Below are 21,051 nucleotides of genomic sequence, written 5' to 3'. Positions count from 1 at the left end.
CGCGACTCTCGCTTACCATCTCTTCTCGATTATCTCCTTCCGGCGGTCTCCAAACACCGATTGCCGCCCAAAGCTGAACGACACTCATTTCGAGCTCCCAAGACCGTGTCAACGGTACCGCCTTTCTTCGCCTCGGTCGAAATCACCATTCCCGGTTCGACTATCGCTCGCTTTCCAACCACTAGGCATCATAGAGGGCCAGTCTATTCTGGTTTACGACAATTGGAACTCCAGAGTCAAATCCAAACCTCCTCAAAGCAGTATCTTGGCGCAGGCCAGAGCACCCATTGACTGCCGTAATATCTCTCCGTGGAATTCACGGTGCTCAAGCGAACGACCAAGTAGCCCGCTGGAACTTTCACAACCCGGAACATTCGAAGGGTCTCAGATCCATCGTGGATCGGTGTCTCGCAATTCCCACCATACCACGCGATGCAGCCCAACGGCACCACAAGGCGGCATAGCCCGGCCGCACGCGCTGCACTGATTGCGCTCCTGTCAGTCTCACCAGCAATGGTTACAGCGCAGTCGGAAGAGTGTGTTTCGTTGGAGGGGTCTTCACTTTGCTCCTCGTGGCAGTCGGCATCGTTCTCCAGAAACCAAGATCTCACGAATGATTTGTGAGTAGCACGCCGGCTTATGCCAAGTGTCCGGCTAACAGTACGACAGTCCGTTCTTGGAATTTGTCACAGACAGAGAGTCCTTCGACAAGGAGTTCTCCCAATACCTCAAAACTACGTACATCCGCGACAAGTATGTGAACTGAGCAAACAACTTATTCTCTCTGCTAACGCCCGTCCAGGTACCAGCGTCTGTTTGATTGCAGCGGCATTGACTTGACGGACAGTCAAGACTTGTATGCTCGTTGGACAACTTCAGTCCTCTGCAACTCAATCGTACAGCAGTCTCGGTCACCGTGTGGTCTCTCTGACGATGAAGCTGTGCCTCTCTGCGCGGACGCCTGCGCCGAGTTTGCTCAGAGTGCTTCATTTTTAACCTCAGACCGAGATCTCTGCCCAAAACCCACCGACGATCTAGCTCAACTTATCCGAGCTGACTTTGTTACCTGCCACTTGCCCGACGACTCATTGGGCGAAAACTGCATCAACCCCGCCAACAACGGACCTGACGAGGACAACTGCGGATTCGGCAATAGCACCATTGGTCTTTGCTGGCATTGCTCAGAGGGCGGTGCCAATTCGACCGAGACATGCTGTTATAACTCCAATGCCGAGGAACGATGTAAAGGCGTCGAGCTTCCCGTCATTACTTCCACTTTGGTTCTCGAAACCCCCACGCAGTCTTCGGAGCCCGAAAACACCTCATCATCATCTGGAGAGAGTGGCAGCGGCAACAGCAACAGTAGTGGCAATGACGACGACGACTCTGGTGGTCTCAGCGGTGGAGCTATCGCAGGTATCGTCGTTGGTACTCTAGCGGGGATCGCTCTCATTGCTGCTGCTCTCTTCTTCTGTGTCCGGCGCTCAAAGCGCAGGGAAGGAAGCCAGCACGGTAGTATTTTCAACCAGCCCTCGCCGAGCCGCGGAGGCGCCCGTCCCATGTCGCAGGCACAAGCACAGGAAGCGCCCCAAGGCTACGAGATCCTTCCCGGAGGCCGCATTGCGCGTATGTCGGCACTCGAGGGACACTCTGGAGATTCTTCCCCTCCACATCACGGCAAGACTGCAGCAGCAGCCGCTGCCGGCGCTGCCGCTGGCTACATGGGAGGTCGTCGCAAGGATAGCAACACACAGTCGTCATCCGACGAATATGCCGAATCCGAGCCACGGACAGGTGTACTTCGTCCCCCGCCCAGCGCCATGCGGAGGAATGGCTCCCTTTCTAGCAATTCCGTTTTCGGGACTTCTGTGCCCCAGTCGCCCACAAGTCCAGAAGGCTTCTCGTCTCCTCAGGGTGTTGGTAGCCAGCAGTCCGAACAGCTGCCATTCTTCAAGGATTACTACTCACAAGACGACATTCACCCCGGTGACCGTGTGGCTGTTCTCTGGGCTTACCAGCCTCGTGCTACAGACGAGTTCACTCTCGAACGTGGGGACATGCTCAAGGTCGTCGGTATCTGGGACGATGGATGGGCCACGGGCATCATGATTGATGACCGGGCAGAAGATTGGGATATCAAGCGCCAGGCTCAGCGTGACAGCGGCGTGTCCCATGCGTCCGGCCGTCGCGACAGCTCGCCCCATGCCAGCGGGGAAATCAAGGCGTTCCCCCTGGTCTGCGTTTGCATGCCCGACCACTGGAGGAAGACGATTGAAGGAGACGGATCAACTGATGTGGGATCCAATGCCAACCACCCCCTATCTGGTCAAATGTGATGAACCCATTTTCGACCTAATTAATTGAGTACTCGGCGCATATTGGCCATCGGTTCAAACCCTTCGCGCTACTTTGGACGTGGAATCGTGGCTCCTCTGCTCATCGCTTGACTCTGCTGGAACAGTTCATTTTTAGCGCCTGCCGGGGTGATAGTACCGTCTCATATTGGAGCTGGAGGCTACCAGCTACTCGGCGGACATCTCTTGAGCAAGCATCGAGGCTCTGTTTGAAGCAATGAGCGAGCTCTTGCACGCCGGGACGGCACACACGCTTAATGTTTTCTGTCTTATCCCCCCATATCGACCAAACGCCACTTGCACACGTCGCAACCATCCGGGCCCGAGGAGTCAGCGCCAGATGTCTCTGTGTCTCGAGATGGATACCGATCCAGTCGAACCGGGGCACAAGCACTAGCGATGCCCTCGCCGCATTCTTTTCACTTCACGACTGTCCTTATATACCCGGCAGCACACTGCCACTGGAGTTTCTATAGCGACGAAGATGTTGGAACGTATCGAATTAGACGGCTAGTCTGGCATTTCACGGCTGTATATAGCATGTTACCTACATAGTCAGAGTTTTGGGGGGGCATCTTTAATCTACCTTGATTGTCAGTGACGCACACATACATTCTCGAATATTGATTGTCCAGCAAAGCGTGACGGTTGTCAAACCCAAGTGAGTAGTAACCAACAATATGCATTACTTTTCGACGACGCGGGGTTTGGAGGGGCACCTCGCCTCACCTCACTCTCATTTCGACAACCCTCTCGCAACCTCCAAAACTCAACTGGCACTTTCACGACACATGCCTTTGATCGAGACCTCTATCTTCCCCATTGAAGCACACACAAACCGACAGCCATGGCGGATCAGGTCAAGGCAAATGCCGAGGCCCTCGTGCCTCGTTTCAAGCTTGAGCGCGTCTTGAATCAGGGTTCGTCACCTCCCTTTTTCCTGTGCAGCAGCCGTTCGAGTACTCGGGTTGACCTTTGAGCAGACCAGGCTGGGCGAAGAACAAGTCTTGTGGGCACCATTGATCAGGAGCCGGCTTTACTCGTACTGGAAAGAGCCCCCTTTCCTACCTCCGAGGACTACCTAGCCAGCATCTCGTCGTCACTCGCCCAACTCAGAAATCTCGGCGCAAACGACATTTATCACTGGTACATGGCACAGAGTGGCGGGAGCAGGGACAGGAAGGACGATGAATTCCACGCAGATCTCAAGATCAACCTAATCTGCCCTTGCACCGACAAGCACGTCAAAAAGTACAGCAAGCAGGGGGTCCGCTTCGTAACCGAGACGCCGTCTATCTACAAAGACCATGTTCGGCCGCTGATGCAGACCAACCGCGACCAGGGTCGACTGAACTGGGTATTCAATATCCTCGACGGGAAGACTGAGGTTGAAGACGTGATCTTCCGAACCAAACCATGGGACGTACCTGGACAGGCTGAGGACGACAAGGAAGGGTTTCTGCTGTTGCCCGATCTGAACTGGGACCGTAAGACCTTGGATGCGCTGCATCTTCTTGCCTTGGTGGAGAGACGAGATCTGTGGTCGTTGCGTGACCTGCGGAAGAAGCATATAGCGTGGCTGAAGAAGATGAAGGAGCATCTGCTCGACGCCGCGACAGAGACGTATCCGAGCATTGAGCGAGACCAGATCAAGCTCTATGTGCACTACCAGCCAACGTATCACCATCTTCATATCCACATTGTACATGTGGCGCTGGAGGCTGGCGCGACGCAGGCAACAGGCAAGGCGGTCGGGCTGGAGTCGATTTTCGAGACGCTCGAGGTGATGGACGGCGGCAACGAGGACGGTATGGATAGGTTGTCGATGAGTTACACGCTTGGTGAAGCGAGTGAGCTGTGGGAGAAGGTGTTTCGTCCCTTGAAAGAGGGAAGTGCTTAGGACGATCGGGAAAGCTTCTCAATAGCAATGACCAGGTCGTTGACGCCAGCGCCATGAGGGCAATCGGTCCATTCGCCGCCATCGCGGATGCAGTAGATTTCGTTGTTTAGTCGAACCGTGCAGGACTTTGTCACACCAGCCTGTCATTTGTTAGCGAGCAGAGCTTAGGAAGGTGCGTTTTTTTGAAGCGTACATCTGCTGTTCTGGTGACACTGTTGCGTAGCATTTCTAGTCCATGAGCACCGTCGTCGCGGGTGGCGCACTCGTTCAAAGCGTCAAAGTCCAAAGCATGCTCCAGGGCGCAGTCCTCGACAAGAGCACGCTCGGGAATGTGCTTATAGTCCTTAGTGAGGCACATAATAAAGCCAAGACTGAGCTTAGGATCGGGGTATAGTTCTCGCGCGCAGAGTTCGATTATGTTGCCCATACATTCGGATGGACCATGCATACACTGGACGCCATCGTGGGGAGCTGGTCTGCGTATCACTGTCAGCCGTCTCTGGTGAAGGGTAGTTTCGGAGGAGAAACATACTTTCCAATGTAGGAGAGCTTGAAGTCAACCTTGTTAGAGACACGTTGCATCACGGGAAGGATGAGTTCTCGGAGGGCGTCCTGATGATGTCAGTGTCCGCGACACGGTTGGTACAAAGACGAGCCATACCCTCGTATCTGGACACTTGCTGATAATATGCGCCTCCAGAGGAACTTTGTTGCCGAGGGCGATTTCGCTGTTGCCCGCACCTTGACCTGCGTACGAAGGCGCCGCTCGAATAATGCCGAACCATTGGAAGCAGGTGTAGTATGTTATAAATGCCGTCAGAAAGATTGCGGCGACGATGCGCGCAAGGCCGCGGCGGCCAGTGCGCGTGTTGCTCATGTTGCTGGTGCTAGGGGTGTAGCTGGACTGGTCGGCGGTGGCGGCGCGTGGGAATTCGGCTTGGTTCTTTTCGTCCATTGCGCGATGATTGACTGAGGATATCTCCGATAATTAGAGGACGTGCGTTAGATGCTGTTTTGGGGAGGTCGGGAACTGCAACGGTGCCAGATGTGATGCAGCCAAGACACCATTTGTTTGGGGTGCTTCGACTCCAAGTGTGGAGGGGTCAGCAGTCCAGAGTCCCGTCGTGTGTGTGTAGGCGTCACCTGCCTCCCTCAAATTCAGCTGGGGCCTTAGGCTAGCTTCCTTGTGGGCAGGTTGAGAATTCTTGGAGCAACCGCGACGACTTTGACAAACGTTGAAGTATGGTAAATTGCAGGAGGGGAAGCCAACTGCTCATCTGTACCTTGGGCACAGTAGCTCCACGCGGCCACTGTAATAAGACTGTGTAAGTAAGAGTACCTACAGCACAAACACGGGTTACAACTTACCAGGTACAGGCGGGCCGGGAGCTCCAGTTCCATGTCATTACCGCGGCGTGGAAGACATATTACCAGGTGAATTCTGCCGACAAGAACCGTACTAACCAAGATCATAAGGTAAGGTACTCCGTAATACGGTAGGTCGATCGCCCCAGGGTCTAGGAAGGCGCGACATGGAATTGCAGGGTGCAGCACTCCTCTAATTGGGCTAAGTGCCCTCGTGACTACCTGAGAACGGACGTGGAAGGCTCAGAGCTCCTTCACGTTCAAAGATTCACATCCCAAATGGTCTCCTCCAGTCTTCGAAAGGCGACACGTCAAAGACGACCGGACGATAGACCAGAGCCAAGGCAGCTGCTTCTTGTGGACATAGGACGCGTCGATCGCTTCACCAGCGGATGACCAATGGCACCGCCGCCTCGCTCGCAAGTCATAAAGCCTCAGAGGCGTGATGCCAAGCTTTTCAACCTCCATTCACCTTCACGTCCATGTACATCTATTCGCTCGCTTACCGCCGCAAGAACTTTGACGAGAGCTCGATTTGTTGGTCGAAGCTCACCCCGTCTTGAAATCAAGGTCAATCACGTCTCGCCCGAATCGTGATTCATTGGCCATGAAGATAGCTTGCGCAACGTTGTAATCCCCGCTGTCCTTGTCTCCTCTTCACCATCTCCACAGCTAGGGTATTGGCAGCTCTGATCAGACCTCGCCTACATGTATATATATTCCTCGCGAGAGCTCACGGAAAAACCCCTCGCCTGGCCATGCGACAGCAGCAGACATGGCTTCTCCAACTATCCCTATCGACCAATTCCTGCAACCTCTCCACGTCGACGTAGAGGGCATCTATGAGCTGTCACAGCTCTTTCTCTCAAACTTCCAAGACCTTGCCGCGCACTCTGAATCTCAATTTCTGCCGACCCCAATCTCGGAGTCTATTCTACGCCCTGTCAGCATTAGTAGCAAAGACGCATAGTGGGTACCCCGAATTGGTCGTGGTGACCAGGCAAGCTAACGTGTGTGATAGCCATCTGGCTATAGACATGTAAGAGTCCCTGCTCCATCGCGGCCCTCCTTGAGCAGACGGACCAAAGGTTCGGCCACGCACAGTAGCTGACACTCGCAGTGGAGGCACCAATCTCCGGGTCGGCTTCGTGCAACGACTTGGTAAGCAGGCGCCATCCGAGGGTGAGAAGGAAACGCCACCTCGAACCCGACGCCTCCTAGAGCAGCACTGGTCCATAGACGAACACTTGAAGAATGATAACGCCGACAAACTCTTCGCCTGGATCGGAAAGTGCATCGCCACGGTGGTAGAGGAAGGCTGCTCTCAGCTCGAGGTACCAAGGGAGAAACCTCTCGACTTGGGCGTGACTTTCAGCTTCCCAATGGAACAGACGTCGCTTTCAGAAGCAAGACTGATGGCGATGGGCAAGGGTTTCGCTGTGTCAGCCAATGTTGATCTGGGCTCTCGTCTCCTTGATGGCTACGACAACTCCAGGGGCGACCGACTTCCACCTATGCGCATAGCTGCCATTGCGAACGACTCAGTCTCCACGCTGGTATCATTCATTTACGAATTCGATGAGAGTGTCAAGAAACGTGCCAGCATGGGGCTTATTCTGGGTACCGGCTGCAATGCAACAATACCTCTCAAACTAAGTCAACTGAAACCAAGCAAGCGGCCGACCAATGTGAGCTTATTACCCGGCGAGCGCGTCGACGATGTCAAGGTAGCGATCAACACGGAATGGAGCATCAATGGCTCCGTACCGCCGCTGAGGAAGATGAATCTCATCAGCCGCTGGGACGAGGTGGTGGACTCGCACAACGAAACTCCGGGCTTCCAGCCGATGGAGTATATGACTGCCGGACGATATCTGGGCGAGCTTGGCCGGGTCGTGTTTGTGGACTTTCTCACGAGCGTACAAGGCGTACCTGAGCAAGATCTTCCAGAGCAGTTGTTGCAGCCGTATGGTATGAGCACCAGCTTCCTGAGCCACTTCAAACCCTTGGAGCCCAGGCAGCTGTTGCAGCAGCTTGAGAAGGCATTCCCGACCGATGCAGACACTCATGGTATCTCGTGGACTGAAGAGTTTGCGGTAGTCCTGTTCAAAATAGCCAAAGCCATCGAGGTGCGCGCAGCTGGCATTGTTGCTGCTGCCACCGTCGCTCTACTCACCCTGGGCGGCGAGCTTCCGCAAGGTTCGTCGGATGCTGCACCGAGTGGGAGCGAGCTCGGCGTTGGATACACCGGAGGCTGCATAACTCATTTCCAAGATTACCTGACGGACTGCCAGTCGTTCATCGACCAGTTGCTGGCAAGGATATTTGGAGACGGGCAGAGTCCAGCCAGGGTGGTTCTAAGCCCCTGCCACAATGGCGGCGTCATTGGCGCAGGGATTCTCGTGGCTGCAGCGTCGGCCAGCGAGAGTGCGCAAGTCTGAGGATACGGTTTCGTTCAGCTTCTATTGAACCTGTGCATGGGAAGATCGCGACACTCGGGACGGGAGGGGCCTGTTCATGTGAGCCAGGAGTTTGTTGACGGGACTATGGAGTTATTACGACGCATACTGCGTTGTCGGGACGGATATAGCAATCTCGACGATGGTGTCGAGTGAGGATTCTTGGGAAAGACGCTTGGGAATGGATGACAGGCGCAGAAGGGATCTTCGGTACACGATTAAATGGATCGTCACTGTGTAGGATGATGATGATTTGCACTTGGAGTATGTGAAAATGGGAGACTTATGGAACAAAGCACGCTAAGCTGGTAAGCGGTAGCACTGTGATCATCACGTAACTCATGGCATCAGAGTCGTCTGCAGCTAACAAGAGCCAAGCTACATGAGCATATGCAGGTCAGGATGGTGCTCACTGGACTGCTCGTATGCGGGTGTTCATGACGAAGCTGAAACCAGAACCTCATGGACTGCCTCTGCACTACTGCAGCATTAGCTCATATTCCCATGACGGGGCGCTCAGCCAACGGCTGCATGCCCTGCAGCGTAAGGTATGGAATCCCTCCCGCGACGACATGGAGGATGGCGGATTCGGGGGCGATCTCTAGGAGCTGAGGTTTGGTACCTGGCGGCAATTCACTCAATTCATCGAAGGAAAATCGAAACTTGATTGTGTTGCCTCAAGATTATTTGACATCATCTCTCCTTCACTTCTTTGGAATACTCGTTGAGCCGTCCACATCACGAAACGTTGAGATCAATGGCCAAGGGACGATCCGATATTGGGCGGGACGCGCCTTCGGAGCCGACTCCAATACTCGGCCGGCGCAGCAGCGACCTCGAAGTTGAACAGACAGACGACATTGCGCGATCACTGTCGTCACAACCAGCGCCATTGGCGCCAGACACCCAAGAGAATGGTGTCATTGGTCCTCTCCACGCCAATGGAAACGGGAAGCATCACCGTTATCATGTCAGAGACCAAGAGGCTCAACCAACCGAGTCCTCCCCACTGCTCGGTGACCGCGAGGACGAGGAGGAGACGGCGCCGGCAGCAGAGACAGCACAGGTATTCCTGCTCCTCACGAACCCTGGGCGGTTCTGGTTGATCTTCACCGTCATTCTGATCAACCTGTTCATCATGGCATTCGACGGCACCATCATGGCCTCGTCCCACCCCGTCATCACGTCCCACTTCCATGCCGCCAACTCGGCTTCCTGGTTGTCGACATCATTCCTCCTGACCTCGACGGCTTTCCAACCGTTGTTTGGACGCTTGTCCGACGCTGTGGGCCGGAAGCCTCTCTTCGTGGCGTGTGCCGTCATCTTCTTCCTGGCGACACTGTGGTGCGCACTCGCAGGGAGCATCGAGAGCTTCATCGCTGCGAGGGCCCTCTGTGGTCTCGCCGGTGGTGGTGGCGGCACCATTGGCAGCATCATGACGAGTGATTTGGTGCCCATTGAGTGAGTGAGCCTGGCATGCGGCGATGAAGTGTAGCTAACCAACGCAAACAGACGCCGAGGTTCCTATCAGGCTTACATCAATGTCACCGCCGGCGTTGGGGGTGCTCTCGGCGCTGCGCTGGGCGGCTGGCTAGCCGAGTCCTTGGGTTGGCGATGGGAATTCGGCATCCAGTTGCCCTTCCTCGCCTTTGTCACCACAGTCGCTCTGCTCGCCATCCCGGCGGATCTGGGGCTTCAGGAGGACCGCAAGAGCACCGCATGGCAGCAGCTCAAGGACTTTGATTTCCAGGGCTCGCTTCTGCTCACCAGCTGCATCACATTTCTGATTCTGGGCGTCAACCTTGGCGGAAACATCTTGCCCTGGACGCACCCGTTCGTCATCGCCTCGCTCATCGTCTTCGGCTTGACACTCCCCCTCTTCATCTGGGCGGAGAGATGGGCGACCAAGCCCATTATGCCTCTGCAGGTCCTCCTCACGGCGCCGCGCGCCAACCTGGTCTTCTCCAACTTTGTCGCCGCGCTGCTCATGAACGCGCTGACGTTCAACCTGCCCCTGTTCTTCCAGGCTGTCCTGCTCTCCAGCGCCACGGACTCGGGTCTCCGGCTCGTCATGCCGTCCATTGTCGCCTCCGTCTTCGGCGCCTTCACCGGGTTCGCCATCACTTGGACGCGACGGCTCAAGTGGCCTCCGATGCTCGGGTCGTCATTCTTGCTTCTAGGATGCGTCTCCCTCTCCCTCCTCCGACGCGACCTACCGGAGGTAGTCTACAACCTCGCTCTGGTGCCTTCTTCCGTCGGGCAGGGGTTCGCCTTCTCGGGGACGTTTATGGCTCTACTCGCCTCATCCCAGCAAAAGGAGCAGGCTGTCGTGACGAGCACTCTCATCCTCTGGCGAAGCCTCGGTCTTGTCGTCGGCGTTGCGTACGCGTCGCTTGTCGTCCAGAATGCGCTGCGCTACTATCTCAACATATACGTAGACGACACTCCGGACAAGGCCGAGATCATCGAAAGGGTTAGAAAGTCCGTGGAGCTGGTGGCCAAGCTGGAGCAGCCGCTGAGGGACCAGGTCGTGATGAGTTACGAGGCGGCCATTCGGTTGACGTTCATGACTTTGAGTATTCTGGGCGCGGTCGCAGTGTTGATGATCATCCCCATCAAGCTGCCTCGTCTTCCCAAGAGAGATTAAAAAAAGCGTAGCCACGTGCGGTGGTGACCCTGATCAAAATTACGTTGATTGTCTTTCCTAAGCCATACCCAGATAGTTCCAATCCACGTGAAAACGCCAATGACAGATGCTGTGTGACACATTGTTATACAACACGTTAATGATATCCATTCGGTGCTCCCGCCCTGAGCCCTTCCAACTCGTCTCGCGCCAGTCTGTACGCGTCCTGTGCCTCCCGCTCGCGCTTGCTGACCAGAGATACCTCGGACCGGAGCGCCTCGAGCCTCCTCTCGACAGCGGTGTCCTCCGAGATGGCGAGGGTGCGGAAGCCAGAGAGCGCGTTGCGCGCCTTCTCAAGGGCGTCCGATGCGCCCGTGTACATCTCCCGAAGCAGCTTCTGCCGTTTTTGATAGCCGCCAAGATGTAGCGCAAGCTTCTTCTCGAGCTTGGCACCCTCTTCGGCAGACGACATGATAGAATCTTGGACAGCCTAGGTCTGGTTAGCGTTGACAAAATTATAGGGTGCAGTGAGGAAAACACGTACGTCAAAGGCAACTCGCATGGCGGCCTTTTGCGCTTCCTCATCATCATCGTAGCAGCCAAGGCCAAGAAGCGTCGATGTTTTGGCACGGTTCTCAAAGATTGACTGGATATCGTCGAACTTGGGTAGTGGCTTCGTCTCGGAAAGGATCAGCAGTCGGGCTTCGGCGAGCGCCTTGTCGTCCAGCACTGGCAGTGGCGTAGGCTTGCCTTTGATCTGAGCGCCCGGAAGGGGATAGCGCGCTGCATCGTTGACCATGAGGGCGGCGGCTTCTTTGGCGATCATGGCGGCGCCAGGGTCGGGGATCTGCTCGGCTCGCTTGGTCATACTTCGCAGATCTACTGTCAGGGGCCTGGGCAGGTCGCGCTGCATGACCTGTGTTCGGCGGCGGCGTTCGAGGGCTTCTTCTGCCTCTCGACGCTCCCGTTCTCGGCGATCGCGTTCGGCGGCATCCTCCTCTGTGAGTTCCTCGACTTGCATCTCCTCCTCCTGCTCTTCGGGAATATCAAGTTCCCATTCGGTCTCTTTGGGCTTCGGAAGCGAGGCAAGTCCTGAGCGTAGCTGGCCTTTCAAACCTTTGTCGCGCAGCCTAATGTCGCGGGGCGTTGCTGATACGTTAAAGGAGCCATCGTCGTCGTTCAGGGCGTATACATCACGCGGCGTCTGGCCAGGCCGGCCTGGTGTAGCTGCTACCCCGTTGGGTCCCCTCGGGGTCGCCATAGGGTTCGGCGTGACCATGTTCTGCTTGCGCGGTGCGATGCCATCGAAGCCGGTGGAGCTTGATCCCTCGTGAAGAGGCGTGTTTTCTCCTCCTAGTAGAGCAGATTGTGTATTCTTCAACGCGCGAATGTTCTGAATCTCATTGGCGATGTGGTCATCTTGCTCAGCGACCTTGGGGGTTCGGATAGGGGCGCTGTTGTTGACCGTGGAGTACGAATTGACCAACCCACGGGTCGCATCGTTGTCGCTCTCGCGGGCCATTGTGTTCGCCGCCTCGCCTAGCTTTCCCATCTTGATGATCTCCTCCAATTCACCCTCGCCCACCTGCGGCGCAGGCAGATTGAGACCCCGTCGCTTGCTGACCTGCTCAGCTTCGCGCAGCTTTTGCATCTGCCCAGCTTTGATGGCTGCCTTTTGCGAATCGGACAGTCCGTCCTTTTCGGTCTTTTTCCTCTTCCGATCGCCATCCTCGTCGCCGTCGCCTTTTCTTTTATTCGCGAGATGCTGTTTCCCCGGATCGAAGGCTGCTTGTTCTCGGTCGTTTTGAAGCTTCTCCTCCGCTGTGTCGTAGAACCCCAACGTTGGCTTCTTCTCGAAAGGAATGTCGGCGTTGTAGTCCATCTCCCCCTTCTTTCTATGCGTGACCCGGATGTTGATGCCCGCCGTCTTCAACTCTCGCCTCTTTTGCAGGTTGGCTAGACGACGTGACTCTTCCTGTTGACGCTCCCGAGCCTTGCGTTTGGCCTTCTTTCCCTGGGTATTGGCAAGACGCGCACGCGCCTCGCTGAGCATCTCCTTCTCATCCTCGTCGAGATCGATCGTGTCCGGTCTCGCGGGCTTCGTCTCGGGATCGGGGTCGAGTTCACCGGGTCGTAGACGTCGCACATCGTCCGCGCTGGGTGCCTGTGTCTCTCCACCCTCTGGTCCAGCAAGTCCTAGACCGGAGGATTCGCGGGCTTCTGCCTCGTCGAGCAGTTTCTGGTAGCGCTCCAGACACTGGTTCGCGGTCCGGTCGACGCCCTGGGCGATCGTGCGCCATTGGTCTGGCCAGATCTTGGCGAGGTGCAGAAGCTTCTCATCTTCCTCCTTGCTCCATTCTGTCTTCTTGATACTGGGGTCGAGCCACTCGTTCCATCGCGCCTTGCACTGCTTGGCGGTTTTGCGCGCGAGCAGAGAGGACACGCGAGCCCATTGCTGGAGTCCGTATTTGGAGACGGACGCTTTGAGAATCTCGTCCTCAATGTTTGTCCACACTCCTCCCTTGACGACCGGCATCGTGGTGGTGGTGGAGATGGCCAGAAGATGACAGTGTCTTTGGTGCCAGCCTGCAGTTCAATCTGTCGCGAAAATTGAAGGACCGTGACGACGAGTAGCAGATGCTGAGTCAGAATGCAGGGTCAGATCTTATTGGTTCAAGATAATCTCAAGGATAACGCTCACCGGGACCCTCTCCGCTTCACCGAAAAGATACGTACTAACGTTAGCGTCGGTCACGGATTCGCGGCGTCAAACCCCAAGTCCATCGGAACTTTGGCGACTCGCTCGATCTCACCCTCCATCAACTTTAGGAGAAGCGCTGCGGACTTTGCGGACTTGTCGAGTCGCTTATTGCCCTGCATGCCAGATTCCAGGTTTTGGAGCTTGTCAACACATTGGGGAGCTCGTATGTCCTGCCAAATTGAGCGCTTCCCAGGTTAGCAGGTACTTTGGCGCATCCTCGGGTGCGTCATCGATGTTATCGCAGCCTCCAGTCCATGTCCTCGCCGACGGCCCAAAGCCTCCGCCCCCTTGCTTTGCAATGCTGCCCGGATCAGCGCCCGATATCCAACAAGCGCATGGACACATGACGCTTACTGCAGAGAAGCGACGAGGAGCCAGGTTTGATAGTCGGGTTTCCAGTTTCCAGTGATTAGATTCGCCGCCAAATTAGTAGGTTAATCCCAAGTGGAGAGCCGCTTATCTGCAGCGAGCAAGGCGACTTGGTCCCTCCGTCCCGCACCCCAGACCCCAATTCTCTAGTCCATTACGAAGCACTGGTCCAAGACATCCGGTCTCCCTTCTCGCCGTTCCCTTTCTGTTTTATGTTCTAAGAAGCACCAGTACGCGGCGAGAAACATGCCCGCGCAACTTGGCCTCTTGTCACGTTCAGCACAGCACGCGCGCCTGCAGTAAATACGCCCGTTACGTCAATCTTATAGAACCACCCACGCGCCAGCCCAGGCGCATCTCGACGTTGCGCAATGTCTGGGCCAAAGGCATACGACGACAGCGAGGGTGGGACAAGCCCTCTGATACGCGAAGTACCCGACTACGAGTCGACGGAAACATCGCAGCTGCTTGGTGCTGGCCATCAGCGCAGGGAATCAGAGGAGGCCGAGGTTGTTTGGGATGGCGACAAGGACTATGAAGGGCTCCCATGGTGGCGCCGACCATCGGTCTTCTGGCTCCTGGGCCCCTTTGCCCTTTTTACGCTTGCATTTGGCGGTATCATGGTGCCCAAGTTGAATCTGTGAGTATTGCGGGAGCCAGCCTACTCGTGCGTCTTCGGACCCTGACCATGCCCCCAGGATCCTCTCTCTCGTGTGTCGACAGCACTTTGCCGATCGAGCTGCTTGGGATTCCACACAACCTGTGGCGCCCGTATTTGTCGGCGGCGATAATCCGCAATGCCAGATTCCCGAGATACAGGCAAAGGTGTCGACGTTTATTTTGATTATGAACTTTGTCACTGGAGCACTCAGTGCCGTGATAGCCCCACGCCTTGGACGTCTCTCTGATCGCTACGGTCGGACACGACTGATGGCTTTCGCATCCACTGGAGGGCTTCTGGGAGAGATTCTCACCGTTGTCATTGCAAAATACGCCGATGTCATAGACTATCGATGGCTCATTCTGGGCAGTGTATTTGATGGGGCCACAGGTTCTTTAACGGCCGGGAGCATCCTTAGCCAGTCCTACACCAGCGACTGTACTCCTCCGTCCAAGCGGGCCGTCTACATCGGCTATACTCACGCCTGTCTCTTCACCGGTATTGCGCTGGGCCCGCTCCTCGCTGGTTACCTTGTCAAGTGGACGGGCAGTCTCCTTTTGATTTTCTATGTCGTTGTGGGCTGCCACACCGTTTTCATCTTGCTGCTCGCATTTGTCATCCCCGAGAGCCTTGTCAAGAGCAAGCGTGAAGCGGCCCGAGAGGCGTGGGCCAAGGAGAAGGAATCTAGAGAGCACATGATGGGCTCATGCCTCTCCCGCATTCAGGAGGTTAACCCATTCGAACCTCTGGCTATTCTCTGGCCTACTGGTCCTGGTACTTCGTCCAAGCTGCGCACGAATCTCGTGGCTCTTGCCATTAGCGACACCATCGTTCTGGGTTCATCCATCGCCACCGGGGCTGTCATCATTCTCTACAGTGGCTACATGTTCCACTGGGGGACACTCAAAAGCTCGCAGTTCATCTCGGCCTTGTCGTTTGTTAGGGTGTTTGCTTTGCTCGGGGTGTTCCCCCTTATCAATTATTTTGCCAGGGTGCGACCTGCACAACGTCGAGAAGCCAGCGGTGTCATCGCGAGGGAGAAGAATGGGGGCGCTGACATGGTCGATATCTGGGTCATGCGCGTTGCCATCCTCTCTGACGTGGTAGGAGTTCTCGGCTACATCTTTGCGCGGCACGAGAATGTGTTCTTCGCCAGCGGTATGATGACCGCTTTTGGTGGCCTAGGCAGCGCGACCATCCAGGCTGTCATCACCAAGCATGTTCCCCAACGTAAGATTGGGCAGATACTTGGCGCCACCGGCATGCTCCATGCCTTGTGCAGGGTCGTTGGCCCTGTGGTCTTCAATGGGATCTATGCCGCCACTGTCAAGACGTACCCGCAGGCTTTCTTTGTTGTGCTATGCGCTTTGTTCATTTTCGCGTTCCTGTCAACATTTGCCATCCGGCCAGCCGGTGAGTTCACACGACCATCTTTCTCTGAGCACAAATGCTAATGTAGTCAGTGCACTGGGACTATGAAAATGAGGAGGATGAACAGGAGGAAAGCGAAAATTCGCCACTTCACAGGCGTCGCGAACTTTTTGGGGCTACCAATACCGATCATCTACCCATTGACGAGGACCAGGTTCGCCTCGAGTAAGAGGAGCATGCATATAAACGATTGGGCGTACCACGGCGCTGGGGATTCGCATTTACGGGACTATTTGTATACATGACGTGCACTGGTTCAAGACCATTCAGTATATACGATAAATGATCTTGAAGCCAGGATATAGCAAGAAATAGGTCACGGCCAACTGGTTCGGCCTTCACCTGCATTCCTTACTGCGTCTATAGTCGAATAAGACTGGGCCATTCGTGTGTAACAATATGAATGTCTGGCGGGCCTCGCGTTCATCTAAATAGCGGATAAGTCGAACCTCATGAAAACTTGGAAAACTTGGGATTCGGATCGAGGATTGCGGATTGTCGGCATCATTCCCCACAAGACGTAATCAACCTCACAGACAGGGCACTTCACACTCAACCTAGAATACATATAGTAGTCACATCCACCTGCATTGGGCAAAATCAGAGGGAACCTCTTTCGACAGACAAATCCTTCTGAATCGCACGTCTTGCACACGCTATCGCCAGAGCATGCTGCGTTCGCTGCGGCCAGCAAAACGCGCCTTGTCTACGACGACGCGCCTCCTCAACATGTTCTCCCCGACGACCAACATTGGCGCGCAGCCCATCAAATTCGGCCCCTTTGAGGTGACGAATCAAGTCTTCCTCAAAACTGATCATTCTTTTGCCGTTGTCAATCTAAAACCTCTGCTACCGGGCCACATCCTTGTCTGTCCACTGCAGCCGCATCGTCGCCTGGCAGACCTCACACCAGCCGAGACAGGCGATCTCTTCACGACGGCCCAACTGACACAGAAGCTGTTGGGAAGGGCGTACTTCCCCGCGCCCCACGATGCTACGGCAGGGAGCTTCACGGTGGCCGTGCAGGACGGCCCTGAGTCGGGGCAGACAGTGCCGCATGTCCATGTGCACGTGATACCAAGGACAAAGGGGGACATGGAGCAGCCCGATGAGATTTACGGCGGCTTGGCGAGTGAGGATGGCAATGTTGGCGGTGCGCTGTGGGATAAGATGCAAAGACCGAAGCCAGGAGGCAGCATGCCCAAGATCGAAGATGCCGATCGCAAGGCGAGGACGGAGGAGGTGATGATGGAGGAAGCTGAAGGCTTCAAGGCGAAGTTGCGGGAGATGGGCATCGAATAGAGTGTGCACGTGTACGTATAGAATATAAATTTCAAATCGCTCTTATGCTTGCTTCTACGTCCGCGGGCTCCTCAGGAAGCCTACGACACCGCTACAATATCCCACCAGCCCGTCCAACCTTGTACATTCCTTTTCCTGGTATGACTTCCACTCACTCAGCGCCTCCATGAGGACGGGGCTGGCCATGACTTCGTCCGAGTGGAGTCGGAGGAAGACCGTCATCCAGACCTGCGTGAGCTCGTAGTCTCGGCGAATCTTCAAGCGTGCTGTCAAGGCATGAATGAAATGTAACAATTCGTTCGATGCCGAGGATGCGCCATCACCGGGCGTCAGCGAACGGAGTTCAAGATCAGCGCTGGACGGCGAAAGGGACTTGAGGTGTTCAATAAATCGATCGTCTGTGAATAGTCAGCGTCATGTCAAAAGAGAAAAAGGGGGAGGCGTTCTTACAGTTTCCTGATTCCGCGCCTTCGCGCAACTTGGAGGCAAAGTTCTCCTCGAACCGCGCCTTGTCGAGCTTCGTGATACGTGATCGCCCCAAGTCCTCCACCGCACCGTCGGCCTTCTCCTGGCCTTGCGTCGACGCGGCACCGGTTGTCGATGGCAGGAAGAAGGGTGCCTTCTCGGGTAGCTTGGGCGCCTCTTTGGGCTTGTTGCGCTGCTTGATGAGATCGAGGTGCAGCAGAGTCTGCCACCTCGCCTTGGGAACCAGACTGAGGGTCATCATGTCCGAGCTGAGCTGATCGAGGCTGGGGGCCACGACGGCATTGTCGTCCGCCTCCTCGCTGTCCTCAAACGCGCCGTCGAGCATGCCCGCGTTTCCTTCGCCAGACACTGTCGGCGCATCCACCAGGCCAATCTCCTTTTCGGAGATTTGTCGCGTCGCAACGTGTTTGAAGAGTGACTTGTTGGTCCAGAGTGTGACGCCCAGCTGATCTTGGATGGTGGCCGCGAGGTATTCGCCCGAGTTTGACACGGCCAGCGCCCTGCATGGCTTCTCCAGCTTGATCGCGTCGATGAGGTGGCTGGTTGGCAGGTCCCACACCCGGACAATCTTGTCCTGTGACGCGGCAATGATCCAGTGCCCGTCGTGCGAGAAGCAAAAGTCGTTGATGGTGTCCTTTGGTCCCCAGAACTCACGAATCGTGCGCTTCGTCTCCATATCTACAACGCGTACCGACAGGTCGTCACACGAGAAGGCGACAAGGTTGCTCGCCGCGTGGTATCGAATGGCCGTCGGGAATGTCATCGGGGCCCAGTTGATCTCCTCGAGCAGGTTCCCCGTCAAGAAGTCCCAAAACTTGATTTTCCCGTCCAGCGCACACGAGACCACGGTCTTGTTCATCGCATCGACAACAATGCCCGTAACTGCCTTGGTGTGCTTGCCCATGCCGGCGGAGAATTTGCTTGTTTCAGTGTGAAAGTGCACCACATCGTCCGTCTGCCTCGACTGCTGTAGTCTTAGCTGTCTGGCTTGCGCAGGCGTCAACCGTGAGGGAAACCGCTGACGGTGCACACCGGATTGCAGGTTGAACATATCGATGCCACCAGACTCCGAACCCACGACCGCAAACGTGCCACACGGACTGATGGTGACCGTTGATACGTTGCTGCCATCGCCAGTAGGGAACGCCCACCGACCAGCCCTCTTGCGACCCCAGAACCAAGTCCTCGCCAGTGGATCATTCTTGTGTGCCGTGACCACGCTTTCCCAGCCCGTCATGCCGCTGATCTCAGCGTCTTGTCCTTGCTTCTTCGTTTGGCTCCGCTGCCAGATAGGCTGGTTGCCCGGCATGGCACCCATGCCACCATCGCGATTCAGCGACGATGCTATGCACGTAATTTCAGGGGCCTTGAGGTCCTCCAGGGTCGTCGTGGGCCCATGCTTGAGTGCGTTCGAGGCGAGGATGCCAACCTTCTTGGCCTTTTTACGAATGTTTCCTTGGCTCAGCTCGGTGCTCTGACCATCACGGCGTAAGCTCCAGCCCCAAAGACTGCGGTCTTCGCCACCACTCAGAAGCCACTTGTTGCCAGCATCGGCACCGTCAAAGTCTGTCGGCAGGAATTGCAGGCAGTTGACGGGGGCTGCATGGCCGCTCCTTTCGTGGAGGATCCTGGGGATGGCATTGAAGGGGGTCTCGTCAAAGATCCACGTCTTCAGAGAGTTGTCGCGTCCGCTGGTCACAATGACAGGCTGGCCGACGAGAAACTCAACCTTGCTCACACCCCCTCGAACAGTCTTGCCCTCGCCGGACGGCGGGTTGTGGGCACTTCGCAAAACACCCATGACTCGACCGCCACCGTTCAGATCCCAGAACGTAATATCACCTGACGAAGGGCCTGCCGTGGCCATGACACCGTCCTTTCTCCCATCTTGTCCAGCGCCCATGCCGTCAGACCGGAAAGATACACTGGTGACGGGGCTTTCGGGATTGCCAGCTTCGACTGAGAGTATGGTCTTGTCCGTGAGGACATTCTTGATGATGAGTGTGCCGCTCGCATAAGCTATCGCAACCATGGACAGTGCTGTCGTTGGCTCGAGACATGTGACGGCCCCAGCGTCCGGAGTGGGGGGCAATATCGTGTAAATCAGCTTGCCGGTGCTGATGTTCCAGATCTCAACCCAACCATCCTTGCGGCCGACAAAGATCTTGTTCAAGAAGGTTGGCAAGCTGACAACGCCCCCAGAAATTTCGTTTCCGTTGTTGGCTGCTGACATGGTGTAGATGGTGGTGTAGTGCTCCAGAGTCGCCGTCTTGAAGACCTCGATCCGAGTCGACGCGCAAGCAATTATCCATGTTCCCAGCACTAAGATCTGCTTGATTGGTTCTGTGATGTCTGAGGGTAGCGCAAGCTCCCCAACCTTGCGGCCACGCTGGATCACCCAGATGCCTTGTTCTTCACCTTTGCGAGACCCTCCCCAGGCTGCGTACACCTTCTCCTTCCATGCCAATGTTGCGGTAATGTCAGCTGGCGTTTGGGGCCTGCTCACAAAGACAAGATTGAGACCGCGGCGCAGATCGTATGTTTGTAGGCTTCGCCCGACGGATGTTGTGATCTGGAAGGTGGTCTTCCCAAGAGGTATCGAGGAGAACGGGACGCTTGTCGGGGAAACGAGGCCAACAGTCTACATGTTTTAGAATTTGACATGGGACAGCGATAGGGCAGAAGGCACTTACTCGAAACGGCGCAAAGAGCCTAGACGCATTGGAAGCAGACTTTGTCGCTCTATCAACCGTCGTCACCTTCTGGCGCTTGACCAGAGGTGTGTCATTGCTGGAGTGCGGCATCCTGTCGAGTCTCGTCCCGAGGCGATCACCTTTGTTGCTGCGGGATCGTCAAGCCAGCGCCTGGTGGTTGAAGCCATACTGGAGAAATTTTGGCGGTCACTTTTTTCTGCCACCAGTAAGCGCCACACTGCGCCACATGGAGGGGGCCAAGCCACAATTGGTCTCTGCACCTCCGGTTCATCCTCTGATTCTGTCACATGCATTTTAAGCTTGCACAAATGCAGGGCTACGTAGTAGCAGCAAGCATTATCCTCTTCAGGCTCGCAATTCCACACATGCTACTTCCAAGGAGCCAAGGCCGAGACTCTGCCTGACCAAGGGCGCTGACTGTGGAGCCGCAGCGGATCTGAGCAGAAGGGTGCCCTGCTCACCGCACCACCAGCGCATCGCAGCTGTGTCTATAAACGTCCCATGAGCCTCGAGCTTGTCAAGCCTGTCTGATTGGAAGTTCTTGGGGTTCCAGCCGCTTACTAGGCTTCTGCAGCAGAGTGCGTCAACATGCGTTGAAGTGCATATGGTCTGCATCCAGCTAG

At 55.8% G+C, this 21,051-nt stretch overlaps 8 protein-coding genes across 8 annotated transcripts; 5 read left to right on the top strand and 3 right to left on the bottom strand.

Annotated features, from left to right (window-relative positions):
* Window positions 1-141: 141 nt before the first annotated feature.
* On the top strand, window positions 142-2,474 carry F5Z01DRAFT_11010 (uncharacterized protein). Its single transcript, XM_046257398.1, has 3 exons — window positions 142-620; window positions 670-753; window positions 803-2,474. Exons 1-3 carry the CDS (start codon window positions 433-435, stop codon window positions 2,334-2,336), a joined length of 1,806 nt encoding a protein of 601 aa, XP_046122885.1. The 5' UTR covers window positions 142-432; the 3' UTR covers window positions 2,337-2,474.
* An 883-nt stretch (window positions 2,475-3,357) lies between these two features.
* Window positions 3,358-4,218, top strand: F5Z01DRAFT_611550 (HIT-like domain-containing protein; the record flags this gene model as incomplete). Its single annotated transcript, XM_046260780.1, has 1 exon — window positions 3,358-4,218. A coding segment is annotated over one exon (861 nt), but the record flags the coding sequence as incomplete, so codon positions are not given.
* F5Z01DRAFT_11057 (uncharacterized protein) lies at window positions 4,157-5,506 on the bottom strand. Its single transcript, XM_046257406.1, has 4 exons — window positions 4,916-5,506; window positions 4,787-4,866; window positions 4,448-4,730; window positions 4,157-4,394 (listed from the first exon to the last, which is right to left on the bottom strand). Exons 1-4 carry the CDS (start codon window positions 5,207-5,209, stop codon window positions 4,251-4,253), a joined length of 801 nt encoding a protein of 266 aa, XP_046122883.1. The 5' UTR covers window positions 5,210-5,506; the 3' UTR covers window positions 4,157-4,250.
* Window positions 5,507-6,394: 888 nt separating this feature from the next.
* F5Z01DRAFT_678862 (major facilitator superfamily-domain-containing protein) lies at window positions 6,395-10,725 on the top strand (the record flags this gene model as incomplete). Its single annotated transcript, XM_046265475.1, has 14 exons — window positions 6,395-6,588; window positions 6,740-6,983; window positions 7,011-7,175; window positions 7,203-7,307; window positions 7,329-7,430; window positions 7,464-7,516; window positions 7,538-7,576; window positions 7,604-7,715; window positions 7,749-7,781; window positions 7,809-7,915; window positions 7,940-7,970; window positions 8,042-8,149; window positions 8,845-9,539; window positions 9,591-10,725. 14 exons carry the CDS (start codon window positions 6,395-6,397, stop codon window positions 10,723-10,725), a joined length of 3,123 nt encoding a protein of 1,040 aa, XP_046122882.1.
* Window positions 10,726-10,793: 68 nt separating this feature from the next.
* F5Z01DRAFT_10997 (pre-mRNA splicing factor component-domain-containing protein) lies at window positions 10,794-13,424 on the bottom strand. The gene is made up of 2 exons (XM_046257396.1): window positions 11,249-13,424; window positions 10,794-11,194 (listed from the first exon to the last, which is right to left on the bottom strand). Exons 1-2 carry the CDS (start codon window positions 13,238-13,240, stop codon window positions 10,862-10,864), a joined length of 2,325 nt encoding a protein of 774 aa, XP_046122881.1. The 5' UTR covers window positions 13,241-13,424; the 3' UTR covers window positions 10,794-10,861.
* A 616-nt stretch (window positions 13,425-14,040) lies between these two features.
* Window positions 14,041-16,272, top strand: F5Z01DRAFT_11439 (major facilitator superfamily domain-containing protein). The gene is made up of 3 exons (XM_046257432.1): window positions 14,041-14,474; window positions 14,533-14,572; window positions 14,624-16,272. Exons 1-3 carry the CDS (start codon window positions 14,206-14,208, stop codon window positions 15,947-15,949), a joined length of 1,635 nt encoding a protein of 544 aa, XP_046122880.1. The 5' UTR covers window positions 14,041-14,205; the 3' UTR covers window positions 15,950-16,272.
* Window positions 16,273-16,655: 383 nt separating this feature from the next.
* F5Z01DRAFT_614281 (HIT-like domain-containing protein) lies at window positions 16,656-17,228 on the top strand (the record flags this gene model as incomplete). The annotated part of the gene is made up of 1 exon (XM_046260810.1): window positions 16,656-17,228. The coding sequence occupies one exon, from the start codon at window positions 16,656-16,658 to the stop codon at window positions 17,226-17,228; it is 573 nt and encodes a 190-aa protein (XP_046122879.1).
* A 27-nt stretch (window positions 17,229-17,255) lies between these two features.
* Window positions 17,256-20,645, bottom strand: F5Z01DRAFT_10991 (Utp21 specific WD40 associated putative domain-containing protein). Its single transcript, XM_046257395.1, has 3 exons — window positions 20,408-20,645; window positions 17,679-20,355; window positions 17,256-17,626 (listed from the first exon to the last, which is right to left on the bottom strand). The coding sequence occupies exons 1-3, from the start codon at window positions 20,516-20,518 to the stop codon at window positions 17,283-17,285; spliced, it is 3,132 nt and encodes a 1,043-aa protein (XP_046122878.1). The 5' UTR covers window positions 20,519-20,645; the 3' UTR covers window positions 17,256-17,282.
* Window positions 20,646-21,051: the final 406 nt, after the last annotated feature.

Source organism: Emericellopsis atlantica, assembly GCF_019669845.1.
Source record: "Emericellopsis atlantica unplaced genomic scaffold F5Z01scaffold_1, whole genome shotgun sequence".
In the NCBI taxonomy this organism is placed as follows: Eukaryota; Fungi; Ascomycota; class Sordariomycetes; order Hypocreales; family Bionectriaceae; genus Emericellopsis; species Emericellopsis atlantica.
This window is presented reverse-complemented; position numbering and strand designations above follow the sequence as displayed.

Bases quoted from the DNA above. Each gene is read 5' to 3' on its own strand.
- F5Z01DRAFT_11010 (XM_046257398.1), top strand. From the start codon at position 433: ATGCAGCCCAACGGCACCACAAGGCGGCATAGCCCGGCCGCACGCGCT. The intron at 621-669 runs GTGAGTAGCACG...ACAGTACGACAG, and splicing joins CAAGATCTCACGAATGATTT to TCCGTTCTTGGAATTTGTCA. The intron at 754-802 runs GTATGTGAACTG...ACGCCCGTCCAG, and splicing joins ACTACGTACATCCGCGACAA to GTACCAGCGTCTGTTTGATT.
- F5Z01DRAFT_11057 (XM_046257406.1), bottom strand. From the start codon at position 5,209: ATGGACGAAAAGAACCAAGCCGAATTCCCACGCGCCGCCACCGCCGAC. The intron at 4,867-4,915 runs GTATGGCTCGTC...TGACATCATCAG, and splicing joins GCAAGTGTCCAGATACGAGG to GACGCCCTCCGAGAACTCAT. The intron at 4,731-4,786 runs GTATGTTTCTCC...AGTGATACGCAG, and splicing joins AAGCTCTCCTACATTGGAAA to ACCAGCTCCCCACGATGGCG.
- F5Z01DRAFT_10997 (XM_046257396.1), bottom strand. From the start codon at position 13,240: ATGCCGGTCGTCAAGGGAGGAGTGTGGACAAACATTGAGGACGAGATT. The intron at 11,195-11,248 runs GTACGTGTTTTC...AACCAGACCTAG, and splicing joins CCATGCGAGTTGCCTTTGAC to GCTGTCCAAGATTCTATCAT.
- F5Z01DRAFT_11439 (XM_046257432.1), top strand. From the start codon at position 14,206: ATGTCTGGGCCAAAGGCATACGACGACAGCGAGGGTGGGACAAGCCCT. The intron at 14,475-14,532 runs GTGAGTATTGCG...CCATGCCCCCAG, and splicing joins ATGGTGCCCAAGTTGAATCT to GATCCTCTCTCTCGTGTGTC. The intron at 14,573-14,623 runs GCTGCTTGGGAT...GTCGGCGGCGAT, and splicing joins GACAGCACTTTGCCGATCGA to AATCCGCAATGCCAGATTCC.
- F5Z01DRAFT_10991 (XM_046257395.1), bottom strand. From the start codon at position 20,518: ATGCCGCACTCCAGCAATGACACACCTCTGGTCAAGCGCCAGAAGGTG. The intron at 20,356-20,407 runs GTAAGTGCCTTC...TAAAACATGTAG, and splicing joins GGCTCTTTGCGCCGTTTCGA to ACTGTTGGCCTCGTTTCCCC. The intron at 17,627-17,678 runs GTAAGAACGCCT...GACTATTCACAG, and splicing joins AGGCGCGGAATCAGGAAACT to ACGATCGATTTATTGAACAC.